The 17370-nt window shown below is 47.5% G+C and overlaps 1 protein-coding gene across 8 annotated transcripts; it reads left to right on the plus strand.

The window, feature by feature from the left end:
* Positions 1 to 2: 2 nt before the first annotated feature.
* Positions 3 to 11693, plus strand: PROSER3 (proline and serine rich 3). Of its 8 annotated transcripts, none has more exons than XM_086351884.1 (11): positions 3 to 136; positions 1493 to 1664; positions 1879 to 2081; positions 2882 to 3009; positions 3100 to 3206; positions 4032 to 4114; positions 4216 to 4358; positions 9884 to 10059; positions 10177 to 11164; positions 11264 to 11345; positions 11501 to 11693. In XM_086351884.1, exons 2-11 carry the CDS (start codon positions 1659 to 1661, stop codon positions 11643 to 11645), a joined length of 2061 nt encoding a protein of 686 aa, XP_086208010.1. In that variant the 5' UTR covers positions 3 to 136; positions 1493 to 1658; the 3' UTR covers positions 11646 to 11693. The 8 variants fall into 8 exon arrangements, with proteins under 8 accessions (XP_086208010.1, XP_086208011.1, XP_086208008.1 ...); XM_086351885.1 differs by having other exon boundaries at positions 60 to 136; positions 1507 to 1664; XM_086351882.1 differs by lacking the exon at positions 3 to 136 and adding an exon at positions 703 to 1294 and having other exon boundaries at positions 1507 to 1664.
* The last annotated feature ends 5677 nt before the right edge of the window (positions 11694 to 17370 follow it).

Raw genomic sequence — 17370 nt, forward strand, 5'->3', positions numbered from 1 at the left:
GGCCAGGCTGTCAGAAGGACACAGAACAGACCCTATTCCCATTTGACCAGGGCCCTGGACCCAACCCCCGGCAAGCCGGGCCTAATTCTGTGCGTCTGACTCAGCCTCGGGTGCGCTGGACAGCGGGGTCTGCCAGGTGAGCAGCAGCCAGGGGGCGCGGGCAAGAACAGTCCAGGCTGGCCCCGCGGGGGCCGCACGCTGGGGCCCGAAATAGCTCGTTATGATCCAGCCACCTCGGCGGGGAGCCCAGGCTTGGCACTTGGAGCAACCAGCTGCTCCTGGAGCAAGACGGAAGTGGTTAGAAGATCGGGAGGGACTGCTGGACTGATGAAGGGACAGCGGCTAGAGAGGGGGTAGGCTCCCTGATGGCCCCTGCAACGGAAAAATCCGTAGTTAGATTGGAATCTGGATGAGATTTAGACAGCAAGACGAGGGGTGGTTAGAATACAAGACTACAGCAAAAAGAGAGTCCATTGGAACCTCCTCCTAACCGCGAGCCCAGCCTCGGATCCTTTCCATTGGTCCATGGGCTTGCCAATTACTGCAGCTCACTACCGTTCCCCAATCAAACATGCCCTCTCATTCCCGTTACAGCCAATTGTGAGACACCTCCCTTTGGCCATTGTCAATTACTTTTATTTTCCTCTCTATCATTGGTCGCCTTAGAGACCGCTCTCTTCCCGCGCCTGCAGTCTCACAGAGGGGCGGGGTTATAGGGTATTGCTAAGCGACAAAGATGCGCTCCGGGTGAGTCCGGTGACCTAGCACAGCAGGCGGAATCGGCGAGGTAGCTGCAGGATGGACTTCAGGTGATGGATTACAGGAGGCCTAGGGAGGATCAAGGGTGAGAGTAACACAGCCTAAGATCAGGTTTGCTACGGTCCGGAGTCAACTGTGCTCAACCTTACTGGAACTACAACTCCCAAGATGCTCCAACTGCCTTAAGTGGCTCCGACCTTGGACTTTACCACTGCGGGGGTTTCATAGCGTTTTACGTTCCGCTAAGTGGCCCTAAGGGCTTTTTTTTTTTTTCCTCTAAAAGTGTCCGGGGGAACCTTGGGAATTAAGATTCGTAATTTTGACTTTTTTTCCCATACTACCACGGGTGTCTTGCTTAGGCGGAGCCCAGTGACTATAGGAATTGTAATCCATCTACCCCTCTCCTTAGTGTCCCAAGGACTTATGGGAAATATACAGTGATAGGGTTTAGCCTTGGCTCTTCTCCTGACTTCCACTTAAGAATCGCCTGAAACACTGCAAAACAGATGTATGAAGATGCCCAGCCCCCTTCCAGGTATTCTGATTCTTTTGATCTTGGGTGAGGACCACGCCTCTGTATTTTTAAAAGATTTCTCTTAGACTGGATCCAGGGTTACGAATCACCAACCAGCAGTTCCCGGGTTCTCTCTTGAGACTGCTCCAAGGACTGGTGGGAATCGTGCCTCCAGTGTCATTATCTTGAATGTACAGTGATGCTTCATGGAAATTTTAGTTCGTCTCTTCCAGGATTCCGTGGAAACCGTAGTGTGGTTTGAAGCCACACTGGCCATCCTGAAGCCAAACCTGGCATCCCCAGGTGAGGACACCCCACAGAGAGTGCTGTGTGCCAACCAGTAACAAGGGAGTGACGACTAGAGGGAAGGAAGACGTGATGAGAGATGGGGGTGAGAGATTAAAAGGCCTCTCCTCTCTTCCCCATGGCCTTGCCCTTGTCCTCCACCACTTAAATCCCTTGTCACCTCCCCAATCACTCTGAGTTGTTGCCATTGTGGGATGTGTTTCCTCTCCTCTGGATTGAGATTTCATTTGTGTCTTCGTTTCCCTACAGGGATGACTCCTCAGCCTCACTTTTTTTTCTCTTCACCTCCTCTATATTAGACCCTGAGCCCATCCAGATCCCAGAGATCCAGACTTCCAGAAGCTTCCAAGGCTCTGGCCACAGGCCCCAGCTCCCCTGAGCTGTTTGAGGAGTCCTGGCCATCCAGCTCAGGGACCCCTTCCCCACCCAGCACCGTTGAGGGCCAGATAAGAGCCTCCCCGCCACCCATCGTGACTGACAGTGGGGACTCCGTGGTGGCCAAGTAAGTTCCAGTAGCTCTCAGGGAAAAGAAGGGTTTGGATCAGTGCGAGGGGGCAGACATCCATAATAATCATCCTAGCCAGAGCTGCACTTTTAGGACCATGCTTCATTCATGTTACCAAGCGCTCTGGAGCTAGATTCAAATCCAGGCTTTATCACTGTACAATCCTGGCCTCAGTTTCTTCATCTGTAAATTGAGGATATTAATAGCACATATGTTCTGGGTCTCTTTTAAGTTTTCGATGAATTACCATCAGTACTGCATCTGTAACAAATAGTGAGCCACATAGTGAGCACTTGGATTTGTAGGATCCAAGTTCAGCTGCTATAACAAGGAGTCCCAAATGAATCGTGCCTTAAACAAGAGTGTTTATCAATATGTCTCCCTCACGTAACAGTCCAGGCAGAAGCAACCAGAGCTGATATGGCAGCCCCTAAGTGAGGTGTCAGAGACACAGTTTCCTTCTCTCTTGTTGCTCTCCCTTCCCTAGGCTGTTACCCTTTCCTTCATGGCCCATAATGGCTCCCAGCCACATCCACTTTCCAGAATTGCATCTTGTGGTCAGGAATATACATGGCCATAAATCTGCAAGGGTATCTGGCAAATGTATTTATAGAAGAGTGGCTGTGTCCCCAGGGTTATATCATCTTACATAATATTGCATTACTGTATAAGAAAGGAGAACAGATGCTGAGGATCAACTACCAAGTGTTGCTATGGTGCGACATATACATTGACTATTATGATTATTATTGGGTGCTCCTCATCCCACCCACCTCCCAATTCTCTGATGCTCACAGGTACATAAACCGGTTCCGACAGGCTCAGCCCACAAGCCGAGAAGAACGCCAGTCTGCAGGCCCAACCCCAGCTGACTTTTGGTGGCTGCGGCCTGAATCTTCAGACCCTGGCAGTCAACTTGCAGCAGGTACCTGCTTCAGTCTCATCTCCTCCTGAGCAATACCCCTAGCAGCTTCTCTACCTGCCCCCCACTAAATCAACTGGGGCATCTCAACAGGAGCCAGTGAACCAGAAGGAAGACCCAACACAGCAGCCCTGACTCATGCTAAGATGGCCAGTGCATCGAAGGCTAAGGCTGTGGCACCCCTTCAGGAAATAAAGCAGGTGAGACTGCCACTCACTTCTGTCCCTCCTTGCCTGGACTGATAGCACCAGCCCTGAGACAGAACTAGAGTCAGAAATTCCCTGGTGATCTAGTGGTTAAGACTCTCCACTTCCAATGCAGGGTGTGCAGATTCAACCCTTGGTCAGGAAATTAGATCCTATATACCACTGCATGGCTCAACCAAAAAAGAAGAAGGAAAAAAACCAAACAAACATGTAGTTAGCATTAGAGTCAACCCCCAATTCAAGGAAGCCTAAACAAAAAAGGGAGGCTTTGTTAGCTAGTGTAATCAAGAAATCCTAAACTAGATGCTTTTGAGCATAGCTGAATCCTGGTGATTGAACAATATTGGGAGGAACTCAACTCTCATGGCTTTCGGTTCCTCCTTGTTTGGCTCAATCTCAGGTAGGCTTTCCCCTCAAAATAGCTAAGATGTCTCCAATAGCTGTAGGCGTCTGATATATTTGATTACTCCAGTGAAAAGAAAAAGCTTTTCCAATAGCTCCATCCAAAGCCCCAGGACTTATTTTCATTTGCTCATCTTTGTGAGCCAGTCACTGTGAACTGGAGGACAGAGCACTGTGACTAGCCAGGCCTGATCAGGAAGGTAGGGTCAGCCCTTCTACTATAACAGTGATTACACTGAGGGTTATGGATCCACAGAGGGAAACCTGGTCTGTCTTGCCTGAGGAGGAGCAGATTGTCTGCCAGCATGTGAGGGTGCCAGGTGGAATGTAGACTTGCATTCAGGCCCTCTGTCCAGAGCCCCTTTCCCAGAAGCCTTTGCGATGGGGACTGAGCTCTGACCCCCTCTCACCTCACAGAGTCTCAATACATGGAACTCATCCTTGCTGGACTTGGAGACACTGAGCCTGCAAAGCAGAGCTGCCAGGCTGCTCAAACGCAGGTGCCTCCCCCACCCGCATCATCCTCCCCAGTCCATCCTCTCTGGGCCCAGGCTGCTGCCTCTGAGACCCCGGTGGCCTCACTTCTGCCTTCTCCCTCTAGCAAGGCCTCCGTCTCCTCCACCTCCTCCCTCAGCCCCAGCGATGGCGGCAGCTCCTCATTCCCCATCAGCTCTGATGGCCTCTCTCCCTTCTCCATGACCTTCACTCCTGACTCCATCAAGGACCCTGACATCACGGCACAAGGTGAGTGCTGGGAGGCGAGGATGAGGGCAGTCTGGGTGCAAATTCCAACTTTTCGACTTATAGCTCTGTGACCTTGGGCTTCTCTGTGCTCTGTTTACCCAGCTGTAAAACAGGGATAATAACTGCATTCCCCTGCTGTAGGTGTCATGAGGATTGAAAGAGTTGGTGAATACATGGAGCACGCAGCATGGCTCTGTTAACAGTACCTATCGTGGGAGGACTTCCCTGGTGGTCCAGTGGTTAAGACTCTACACTGCCAGTGCAGGGGGTATAGTTTCAATCCTTGATCAGGGAACTGAGATCCTGCATACTATGAGCCGTGGCCAAAAAAATTAAGAAAGCATACGCAGTAGCTCCCATGAGTATGCATTTTCTCTCTCTGCATCCTGTCTGCAGTTCTGAACATGAAGCTCCAAAATCAGAAGGCTTGTTACAAATTTGGCACCACAGCTGATTTGGCAGCAAAATTTGACCTAAACAATATGAAGAGTATTTATATATCTATCTCATTTAGGATGAAGTCATCCTTTTTTATTGAGGCATAGTTGATTGACAATATTCTATTAGTTTAAGGTAGACGACATAGTAATCCAAATGTTTATAGATTATACTCCATTTGAAGTTATTTGTGGAGATGGTGATATATTGTCCAACTATAGCCCACCAGGCTCCTCTGCCCATGGGATTTCCCAGGCAAGAATACTGGAGTGGGTTGCCATTTCCTTCTCCAGGGGATCTTCCCGACTCAGGAATAGAATCCATGTCTCCTGCATTGCAGGAAGATTCTTTGTCACTTGGCTACCAGAGAAGCTCTTAACATTATTAGGTTAGCCAAAAAGTCCATTTGGTTAGTGAATACATTATTCAGTAAAGTTCTTGGTGAGAATGAAGAGTATGTCTTTTATTTTCACTTAAAACCAAACAAATTTTTTGGCCAACCCTATATTCTAAACTATTGGCTATCTTCCCTGTGCTCCACAATATATCTTTGTAGCCTATTTATTTTATTTTTTTCTTTAGCCATGGACTTTATTGTTTGAATATTTGCAATTATTATTCTATACACAAATGTTAATTTCTTACAAAACTCTGTATTCCATATTGCTAGGTCACTTCACTCTTCATTTTATGTCACATTTCCATCAAGAACTATTTCCCCAAATCACAATCTGCCTGATTGTGTGTTGTTGTTGTTCAGTTGCTAAGTTGTGTACGACTCTGTGATGCCAGACACTAGCCCACCAGGCTCATCTGTCCATGAGATTTTCCAGGCAAGAATACTGGAGTGGGTTGCCATTTCCTTCTCTGCCTATTTATTTTATACACAGTAGTTTTTACCTCTTATCCCCTGTCCCTATCCCACCCTTCCCCTGCTTCCCTCTACCCTAACCACTAGTTTGTTCCTTATATCTGAGTCAATTTCTGTTTTGTTATATTCATTTGTTTTATTCTTTCAGTTCTACATATAAGTGATAAAATACGGTATTCATCTTTCTCTGTCTGACTTATTTCACTAAGCATAATATCTTCCCCCCACCCCCAGAAAAGAACCATTTGTGTTGTTGCAAATGGTAGAATTTCATTCTTTTTTAATGGATGAGTAATATTCCATCGTATATATACACCACATCTTCTTTATCCATTCACCTGTTGATGAATACCAAAGTTGCTTCTGTATTTTGGCTATTGTAAATAATGCTGCTGTTGGGGTGCATGTATCTTTTCAAATTACTGTTTTCATTTTCTTTAGATATATACACAGGAGTGGAATTGCTGGAATGTTTGATAGTTCTATTTTTAGTTTTTTGAGGAATCTCCATGCTGTTTTCCATTGTAGCTGTACCAATTTAAACACATTCCCATAAACACTGTACTACAAGGGTTCCCTTTTCTCCTCATCTTTTCCAACGTTTGTTATTTGTGGTCTTTTTGATGATAACCATTTTGAAAGATATGAGGTGATTATCTCATTGTGGTTTTGATTTGCATTTCTCTGATGAATAGTAATGTTGGGCATCTTTTAATGTGCCTGTTGGCCATCTGTCTTATTTGGAAAAGTGTCTGTTCAGGTCTTCTGCCCATTTTTTTTTTAAAAAAAACAAAACATTTTTATTTCGTTTGTCAGAGCCTGAGTCTGGAAACACTCATGGAGTCATCCTATGGGGATGGCACTGACATTGATAAAATAGTCTCTGCATCAGAAGAGCTACCATATGCACAGGGTTAAAATTACTCACAGCTCAGAGTAAGAGGAGGAATAATACAAAGTGGGGCGGGGGTGGGGGTTGTCTAGTGCTTTTCCAGATGTGAACCTGCTTCCACCTGCGCCCGCCCCCTTCCTCTGCCACAAGGGCCGCTCGCCACTTGGGGCTGCTGGGCAGCGAGGCCAGGCACCCAGGAAATGGCCTCAGTTGTCCTCAGGCAGATTCTACCCATCTTTTAATTAAGTTTTTTTTTTTTTTATGTTAAGTTGTATGAGCTGTTAATCCCTTGTTGGTCGTATCACTTGGAAATGTTTTCTCCCATTCAATAAGTTGTCTTTTTGTTTTGTTGATTGTTTCCTTTGCTGTACAAAAACTTTTAAGTTTAATTGGGTCCCATTCATTCATTTTTGTTTTTGTTTCCTTTGCCTTAGGAGACATATCTACAAAAATATTGCTATGCCATGCCTATGTTTTCTTCTAGGAGTTTTATGGCTCAGATCTTACATTTAGGTCTTTAATCCATCTTGAGTTTATTTTTGTATATGGTGGGAGAAAACGTTCTACATGTAGTTGTCCAGTTTTCCTGAAGAAGGCAATGGCACCCCACTCTAGTACTCTTGCCTGGAAAATCCCACAGACGGAGGAATCTGGTAGGCTGTAGTCCACGGGGTTGCGAAACTTCCCTTTCACTTTTCACTTTGATGTGTTAGAGAAGGAAATGGCAACCCACTCCAGTGTTCTTGCCCGGAGAATCCCAGGGATGGGGGAATCTGGTGGGCTTCTGTCTATGCAGTCGCACAGAGTCGGACACGACTGAAGTGACTTAGCAGCAGCAGCAGTCCAGTTTTCCTAGCAGCACTTATTGAAGAAACTGTCTTTTCCCCATTGTATATTTTTGCCTCCTTTGTTGTAGATTAATTGACCATAAGTGTGTGGGTTCATTTCTGGGTGCTTTGATCTATTCTATTCATCTGTGCCTGTTTTTGTGCCAGTACCATACTGTTTTGATTACTATGGCTTTGTAGTATAGTCTGAAGTCAGGGAGTAAATATTCATACTACTATGAATCTTATGAAATTTTTGTAAGTAAAAAATGGTTGAATAATGGCAATTTCACACGTTCAGCTATATACTAGTGTGTTTGAGTCTGATGTTCTGACCCAGACCCCTGTCAATCCTATACATACCTAGCAACTTGACTAAAACATGCTAAGTGTTGAACTCTCAAATTTCTGCCCCTGAGATTTCAGAGGTTGGGTTAAAGATGTGGGTTACTGTTTTGTCATCACTGTTGTTACTATTACTCTGTGCCCCAGTTCCTGGGATGCAGTGGTAGCCAGGAAAGATTCTCTCCATATCTCATGGGACTCCCATGAGTGGGGACAGGCAAGCAGAGAGAACAGAGTGCTATTTGTGCATTTGAGTGATCTTGCCCAAGCTGTCCCCTGATTCTTTGATCCATCCAAGCTTCTCTTTTTATTCACTTCTCCTTCCTGATCCTCAGTTTCCTCATCTGTAAAATAGGGATAAACCTACTACATACTTCATAAGTTTTTTGCAGAGTAAATGTATGTATTCTTTTATACAACACACATTGAATACATGTTGCGTGTGAAGCCTTTGTTCGAGATTGGGGATTCCTTAATGAACCAACCATACATGGTCTCACCTTCACGGTCCTCACAGAATAGTGAATGTGGGGCACAGAATAGCTGCATAACTCCACAAACAAATATAAGTAGAAATGAGGGTCATGCAGGGGAGACTTGTGATACTGAGATGTCAGAGAAGGCCTTCCTGGAAGAGGTGCTATCTAAGTGGAAACCTGAATGATGAAGGTGAGGACTATAGCCCTGTAGCCTGTACTGAGGTGGGAGGGAGCACAATGCAGATAATGAACAAGAAAAGGCAAGAACCAGGGGTAAGGGTAGTGTGAGATAAGGTGGAAGATATTGGCAGGGGTCAGATTACATGGGGCTGCATAGCCATGTGAGGCATTTGGTTACGATCTACTGGGGAGCCACAGGAGGGTTGTGAGCAAGGCAGGGATAAGATCTTTACCAGGTGTTAGCAAACTCCCTGTTGGTGAGAGACAGACTCTGGTAGTTTGGCATGGGCCAAAGCCTGAGGAACAGAGTAAAGGGAAGTGGCCAGGTCTGGAAATAGAATCACAGGATATAGAGGGGAGGGGAGGAGAGGTCCCGGATGCTGCCTACTACCCTGCTTCCCCTTCTCTGTGCAGCATTAATAGGTAGGGCTTCTGAGAGATAATGATAGCCATACTAATCATGACTCATGAAATGATAACCTGGGTGATGGGAAATGATGTCCCTTTGTCCCACAGGCCTGAGGATAGGTGGTGACCCTGCCCTTAGTCACTGCTGTATCCCCAGCACAGTGCTGGGCACTGGGATGGAGCACAATTTTGCATATATTTATTTTCTTTTATGCCACATATACTGACACCAGGCCCTATTCTTGACACTGGGGATCTGGCAACAGCCTGGCAGATAAAAACTGCTGTCCTTGTATAGCCGGCATTGTGGAGGGAGAGATGAACAATGAATAAGCAAAGAAGTGTGATCTTTAGTAGTTAGAAGGTGATAGGTGCTAAGGAGAAAAATGGAACAGGAAAGAGGATGGAGGGTGGTAGGGCTGGGCTATTGCAATTTTGAATAGGGCAGCCAGGGATGGCCTCATGAAGAAGGTGGTACTTGGGGAAATACCTGAAGGACTTGGAGTTAACCCCGTGGATGCATAAGTGAAGAGCCTTCCAGGCAAAGGGAACCACAAGTACAAAGATGTGCTTTTTACCAGGAGAGAGGTACAGCCCAGGGAAGATTCTAAGTCAGGAGGGCCCTGACTTGACTTAGGTGTTCACAGGCTCCCTGGACTGTGGATGGAGGCAGTTTCAGAGGATGGGAGAGAAGGGAAGCCAAGGAGGAAGTTGTTATGGGGTTGGCAGGTGAGGGTGGTAAAGTGGGGAGATGTAGGCAGATTCTGGAAGATCTGCCCTGGTCCCTGCTGTGACCACTGTGTCCAGAACAGTGCCTGGCACTGTGCCTTACAATGTGCCTGGCACATAGTAGGGACTCAGTAATATTTGTTGATGATGAAGAGTCAAATGATGACAGGTTGAAGCCCATGAGGGCTCTCTTCTCCGATTCTGTCCCTTCCCCCATTTCCCAATCTGCAGGGGACTTGGGACAACATCTGGAGAGCCTGTCTGAATAACCTGGTACTCAAAGGGTGTGTGCTAGGCTATCCTTGCTCATCACCCCAGCCCCTACCTTACCTCTCTTCCCTCTACTTCCTCCACAGCAACCCCAGCACCTGCCCCCATCCCTACTCCTGCCCCGTCCTCCTCCCAGGCACCCCTGCGGCCAGAGGATGACATTCTGTACCAGTGGCGGCAGCGGCGGAAACTTGAACAGGCTCGAAGAAGCCAGGGTGACGGAACCTGGGTGCTGCCGCAGACCCCTGCCCTCACCACCTCGGTGAGATGGAGGAGGGAGGAGCCTGAGTGGGGTGTGGAGGGAGGATCCTAAGGGAAGTTGAAGGAAGGAGTAGGCTGAGAGGGACTGAGGACTCTCTACCTTTTCTCTCCCTCTCAGGTCCCTTCCCCCATCTGTCCACAGCCATCTCCTCCCGCTGCGGAGACCCTTGGTTCCCTGAGAACCCAGTCTAACTCCATCCCACTTTGGGGCAGTATGGTTCCGCCTGGACTCCAGGAAGCTTTCCCCATGGAGAGGCCTCCTATTCCCCCAGGGTTCTCTCCACACATCTTTTGGGGTCCCAGTCCCCATGGATTCTTCTGGGCCCCACAGCCCAGTCCCTGGATACCTCTTGGGATCATTCCTCCAACACTCCCGGCCTCCACCCCAGGGCCCCCGGCCTCCACCCCAGGGCCCCCGGCCTCCGTCCCAGCGCCCCTGGCCTCCACTCCTGCCCCTCCAGCCTCAACCCCCGCACCCCCTGCCTCCACACCCACGACCCCTGCAGCCCCCCAGGGCCCCCCAACCCCTGCACCAAGCAGCCCAGAGGAGCTCGAGAAGCAGAGCTCCAAGCCTCGGAGAAGCAGAGCCCAACGCCGGGGGTCTTCAGGGCGAGTCATGGCCGCGGATGAGCACGAGGGCCCCGGACCGCAGCTCAGAGGCGCACTGGGCCAGGTGGTGAAGGCTCGGCTGTTTCCGGACTGCCTGGAGGACACGCCCCCCCGGCTTGAGGGCCCGCCTCCACACGAGGCTGAACCTCGAAAAGCCAAGGCCACACACCCTCTGACCCCTCGCTCAGAAGTCACGGCTCATCTATCTGAATCGCGGGATAGGTCTAAGGCGGTGTCTCGGAATGCCAAGACCATGCTCCCCCTAGCGGGATCGGTGCCTAGGAAAGACAAAGACACTCCCTTGGCTGAAGTCAAGTGTCTGCAGCCCAAGATCCTGCCTCCTCCAGCTGAGGTGGTCACTACTTGTGTTACGGCCCCGCGCTCTCCGTTCGAGGCGGGGTCTCTTGAGGTGGTAGCCACACCCTCACCCGCTGCTGGCGACGCCCCCTCAGAAGACCTGCTCTCCCAGGCTGCCAGACTTCTGCAGGCTGCAGAAGGTGAGCAGGCGCACATGCTGTGCGTGGCTGCCATGTTCTGAATGGCAGTCCATTACGCTATGAGTCCGACCCCTTGAATCTTGCTCCTTTCCACCTTAGACTCCGATGGGAGTGAGTTCCAGGATGACCCTATACTGCAGGTGCTAAGGATTCAAAGGACGGCGCTGCGGCAGCAGAAAAGGTGACCATCGCCAGGATTTAACACACCTGGTCCCTGAATTCTGAGATTGCCATGTGGTGCCCACCTCTCCTGAACCCCTTTCCCAGAACATACATAGCCCCAGACCCTAATCCTGAACAAATACCTCAACCTCTACCCCACTGTCCTTTTTCCAGAAAAGTGGATGCCCAAATAGCCCACCTGCTGGGCCACCCTGAAGACCCAGAGTCTTGGTCTTCTCCAGCCAGGTCGCCCCCCGCCGGATCCCCAAGGCTGCGGCTGAGGAGGGAAGGAGCTTCTCTTGAGGCCAGACGACTTTGAATTGTATAGATTCTATTTTTCTTAATAAAAAATTTTTTTTTCAGATTACTGGTTGTCTCCGAAAAAGAAGTTGTTTGAAAAGGCCAAGGGTCTTGCTAATTTAGGGAAATAGCTCCCTGTGCCCCCTTCCTCTCCCCCACACTAGCTCTGCCCTGCACCACTTAACTCTTGTTTCTGACCACTGAAGCCAGGTCTCTTCTGGTTTCATCTTTGAGGACAGGAAAGGGGTTCTGGGCAAGTGGGTCCTCCTGTCTCAGATGAGACCAAAGGAACTGTTCTCTGGGTGTGAAGCTTGTAGTCATTAGAGTGTTAGACAATGGTCAGGCCTCCACATCCTGCTTGACCCAGCAGCAGCATTAGGTGTGCTGATCCCCACTCACTCTTTGAAGCACTTCCTTGCCTAGCTTTCAGAACCCCAGCCTTCTCCTCACCAATCTGGTTGTGCCTCATTGTGCCTCACACCTGTCACTTTGGTGTCCCAGGCCTTGACTTTTCTATCTACAACCAGTCCCAGGTGTTCTCATCTGGCTTCATGGTTCTGAACCTCATCTCTCTTCTGATAGACGATTTTGAACTGTACAAAGTCATACAAATTGTGAAGCCCGAGTACTACAACAAATTCCTATCTTCAGCCTAGAACCTCAGGTCCCTATATCCCATGACTTGCTCATCATCCACACAAAAAGTTCTAAGAAATATCTCAAACTCCGTAGGTCTTAATCCTTGCCCGAAACCTGCTCCTCCCTGGCTCTCAGCTCCATCCTTCCACCTGCTCAAGTCAGAAGCCTCATAGCTGTCGTTGATTCTCCTCACAATCAGTTGACCAGCAAGTCATATTATCTCTACCTTTAAAATCTCTCCAGGAACTTCCCTGATGGTACAGTGGATAGGAATCCACCTGCAGATGCAGGGGACTTGGGTTCGATTCCTGGTTGGGGAAGATTCCACAGGCAGCAGAGCGACTAAGCCTTTGTGCCACAACTACTGAGCCTGCCTGCTGCAACTACTGCAGCCTGTGTGCTTACAGCCTGTGCTCTGCAACAAGAGAAGTCACCGCAATAAGAAGCCTGAGTACTACAACAAAAACTAGCCCCCGCTTGCCATAACTAGAGAAAGCCAGAGTGCAGCAAAGTAAACCCAGCACAACCAAAAAAATTAAATAAAAGCTGTGAAGAGAAACTGTAAGAGTTACCATCACTTAAAAAAAAATTCCAGAATTCAACCCCTCCCTTGACCCTAGTCTAGACTATCATCATCTCTCTGGACTACTGAAAAACCTATTGTTTTGTCTTCGAATTCTTTGGCATATTTCCTATCAAAAAAATAGGGTCCATGTTCCTTCTTGACATTGAGTATAAGGAAGCAATTTTACTTTAACTTTATAAATTGAATTAGAAAAGATGATATAATTTCCACCTGTTTTTAAATAATTAAAAATTATTTATTTGCTTATTTATGGCTGTGCTGGGTCTTCATTGCTGTGCAGGCTTTCCTCTACTTGTGTCGAGTAGGGGCCACTCTCTAATTGTGGTGTGCACTCTTCTCATTGTGGTGGCTTCTCTTATTGCTGAGAGCAAGCTCTAGGGCACAGGGGCTTCTGTAGTTGCAGCATGTGGGCTCAGTAGTTGTGGTTCCCCGGCTCTAGAACACAGGCTCAATAGTTTTGGTACACAGGTTTAGTTGCTGTGCGGTATGTGGGATCTTCCTGGACCAGGGGTCAAACTCATGTTTCCTGCATTGACAGGTGGATTCTTTACCACAGAGCACCAGGGAAGCCCTCCACCTGGTTTTCTCCTAATCTCTCCCCCCCACCTCCTTTGGGAGTCCTGGGATGCTGTATAAAAATGTTCAGCTGCCATCCTGGGTAAGGATTTGGATTATGAAGGTATATGCACTTGCTAGGGGCTTCCCAGGTGGTGCTAGTGATAAAGAACTCACCTGCCAATGCAGGAGACACAAGAAATGCCAGTTTGATCCCTGGGTTGGGATGATCCCCTGGAGGAGGGTGTGGGAACCCATTCCAGTATTCTTGCCTGGAGAATCTCATGGACAGAGGAGCCTGGCGGGCTACTGTCCATGGGATTGCAAAAAGTCAACACGACTGAAGCGACTTAGAACAAATGCACATATGCACCTGTTAAAATTCAGTGAAATTGTGAATTACACTGGGTACATATTACCTGAAAAGAAAGATAAATATTGAACTCTAGTGAGAGATGCATGCTGAAGTATTTATGGGACAGTATACAATGTCTTTAATTTATTTTGCTGCTGCTGCTGCTAAGTCACTTCAGTCATGTCCGACTCTGTGCAACCCCATAAACGGCAGCCCACCAGGCTCCCCTGTCCCTGGGATTCTCCAGGCAAGAGCACTGGAGTAGGTTGCCATTTCCTTCTCCAAGGCATGAAAGTGAAAAGTGAAAGTGAAGTCGCTCAGTCGTGTCAGACTCTTAGCGACCCCATGGACTGCAGCCCACCAGGCTCCTACGTCCATGGGATTTTCCAGGCAAGAGTGCTGGAGCGGGTTGCCATTGCCTTCTCCAATTTATTTTGAAATGTATCCAAAGTCAAATTAACAGATGAATAGAGTAATAGATGTGAGATAAAACAAATATAGTAAAATGTTAATGGTAGGATCTGGGGTGGTTGTATGGGTGTAAAATTGTTCAGCTTTGCTGTATGTTAGACAATTTTTATGACAAGGTGTTAAATATGCAATCAGGATTATGTTGATATTTGTATTTACAAAAAAAGAGGATAGGATAGATTTCTGTAAAAAGTAGCTTTTGTATGTTATAGACACGGTAAATATTTGTTTTCAGTCTTTATGAACAAGCCATACATTTAAATAAAATAAAAACAAGGAAATAGCTGTTTAGGCATAAGGAGAAAAAAAAAGATGTTTATAGCAGCAGAATCTGATTTAGTTGGTGTGTGTGTGGGGTGAGTGGGGCCTAGAAGTATTCCTGAGGAATTGAGATAGGTAGGAATTAATAATTAACAAAGGGCCATCCTAATGACTATTTCTAGGTAACAAGCTATCCCCAAAACTTAGTGGCACAAAACAATTATTCTATTATGTTCATATATTCTGTGAGTCAAAAATTTGGACAGGGCAGAGTTGGGAATAGATCATTTCTGCTCCATGATGTCTAGGGGTTCGGCTGGAAAGACAAAGGTGGCTTGACAGCTGGGAGTGGAATCTCTGGAGCCTCTTAAACTCCTAAGTTCAGCATCAGGGCTCAGACAATGCCAAGCTGGACTGTAGTGTCTATACAAGGTCTCTCTATGTGGCTTTTTTTTGTTTGTTTGTGTTCATGTGCTCAATTGTGTTCCAACTCTTTGCAACCGCATGGACTGTAGCCCGCCAGACTCCTCTGGCCATGAGATTTCCCAGGCAAGAGTACTGGGGTGGGTTGCTGTTTCCTACTCCAGGGGATCTTCCCAACTCAGGGATCAAACCCGTGTCTCCTGTGGCTCTTGCATTGCAGGCAGATTCTTCACCTGTGGAGTCTGTGGCTTCAGTTCAGTTCAGTTCAGTCGCGTAGTCGTCTCCGACTCTTTGCAACCCCATCAACCGCAGCACACCAGGCCTCCCTGTCCATCACCAACTCCCGGAATCCACCCAAACCCATGTCCATCGAGTCCGTGATGCCATCCAACCATTTCATCCTCTGCCGTCCCCTTCTCCTGCCCTCAATCTTTCCCAGCATCAGGGGCTTTTCAAATGAGTCAGCTCTTCCCATCAGGTGGCCAAAGTATTGGAGTTTCAGCTTCAGCATCAGTCCTTACAATGAATACCCAGGACTGATCTCCTTTAGGATGGACTGGTTGGATCTCCTTGGAGTCCAAGGGACTCTCAAGAGTCTTCTCCAACACCACAATTCAAAAGCATCAATTCTTTGGCGCTCAGCTTTCTTTATAGTCCAACTCTCACATCCATACATGACCACTGGAAAAATAGCCTTGACTAGACAGACTTTTGTTGGCAAAGTAACGTCTCTGCTTTTTAATGTGCTGTCTAGGTTGGTCATAACTTTCCTTCCAAAGAGTAAGCGTCTTTTAATTTCATGGCTGCAATCACCATCTGCAGTGATTTTGGAGCCCAGAAAAATAAAGTCAGCCACTGTTTCCACTGTTTCCCCGTCTATTTGCCATGAAGTGATGGGACCGGATGCCCATCTTAGTTTTCTGAATTTTTTTTTTTTTGAATGTTGAGTTTTAAGCCAACTTTTTCACTCTCCTCTTTCACTTTCATCAAGAGGCTCTTTAGTTCCTCTTCACTTTCTGCCATAAGGGTAGTGTCATCTGCATATCTGAGGTTATTGATATTTCTCCCAGCAATCTTGATTCCAGCTTGTACTTCCTCCATCCCAGCGTTTCTCATGATGTACTCTGCATAGAAGTTAAATAAGCAGGGTGACAATATACAGCCTTGGCGTACTCCTTTTCCTATTTGGGACCAGTCTGTTGTTCCATGCCCAGTTCTAACTGTTGCTTCCTGACCTGCATACAGGTTTCTCAAGAGGCAGGTCAGGTGGCCTGGTATGCCCATCTCTTGAAGAGTTTTCCACAGTTTATTGTGATCAGGGCTTCCTCAAAGCATGAACTGCCTCAGCAGAACTGCACTTCTACGTTGTGCTTCAAGGCTCCAGAGCTAGCCATTCCAGCAGACAAAGAGGAAACTGCATTACCTTTTACTACCTCGCCTTGGAAATCACAGAGTGTCAATTCCTGCTACTGCTACTGCTAAGTCACTTCAGTCATGTCCGACTCTGTGCGACCCCATAGACGGCAGCCCACCAGGCTCCCCCGTCCCTGGGATTCTCCAGGCAAGAACACTGGAGTGGGTTGCCATTTCCTTCTCCAATGCATGAAAGTGAAAAGTGAAAGTGAAGTCGCTCAGTCGTGTCCGACCCTCAGCGACCCCATGGACTGCAGCCTTCCAGGCTCCTCCATCCATGGGATTTTCCAGGCAAGAGTACTGGAGTGGGGTGCCATTGCCTTCTCCAATCATTCCTATTGTCTATTGGTTGAAGTTGTCACAGTCTTGCCCAGATTCAAGAGGGAGGAAAGGCAGACTGTACTTTCTCACAAGAAGAGTGTGGAAGGATTTGCAGTTGTGTTTCAATGAGGTGGGGGTGGGGGCACAAAGAATATTCCAGGCAGAGGGTACTTCATGTGGGAAATACCTGTTGTGGAAGTGAGGTCAACATGTTCAATAAATTGAAGTAAGTAGCTGTAAATTGACTCCTCCATCACACTCCCTTTCCCCAATCTCTGCTTAATTTTTATCCATATTTTAAAATATCTATTTTGCAAATTCTTTTCCCACTAGCTTTTGAGCTCCATGTGGGCAGGGTATATATCCCCCGTTTTGGTTACTGATAGATCCACAAATTAAGTGATCAGAGTTTTTGAATGAATGAATGGATTGATCAAGGATGTACCTTCGAGGACCTTGTTGAGGGCATGACCAATGGCACGTTCTCTTGGAAAGGGTATTGTTACAGAGTGTTTTCTGAGCTTCAGTCAACAACAGGAAAAATTGGAATTGAGTTTGTGCGAGGCATCTGAGCCAGTGAAAAACATCCATGGCCCAATGTTCCTACAATTCCAAGAGCAGGGGTAGGGGCTGAGTCGGGACTGACAAAGTGGGGTTCGGAACTTTGAAGAGCTGCTTAGGGAGTGGAGAAAAGCTTGCGCTCATGAGAGAAGCCAGCTA

This window comes from Bos grunniens, chromosome 18 (genome assembly GCF_055505025.1).
Source record: "Bos grunniens cultivar Pamir isolate PY7600 chromosome 18, Bosgru_T2T1.0, whole genome shotgun sequence".
Taxonomy (NCBI): Eukaryota; Metazoa; Chordata; class Mammalia; order Artiodactyla; family Bovidae; genus Bos; species Bos grunniens.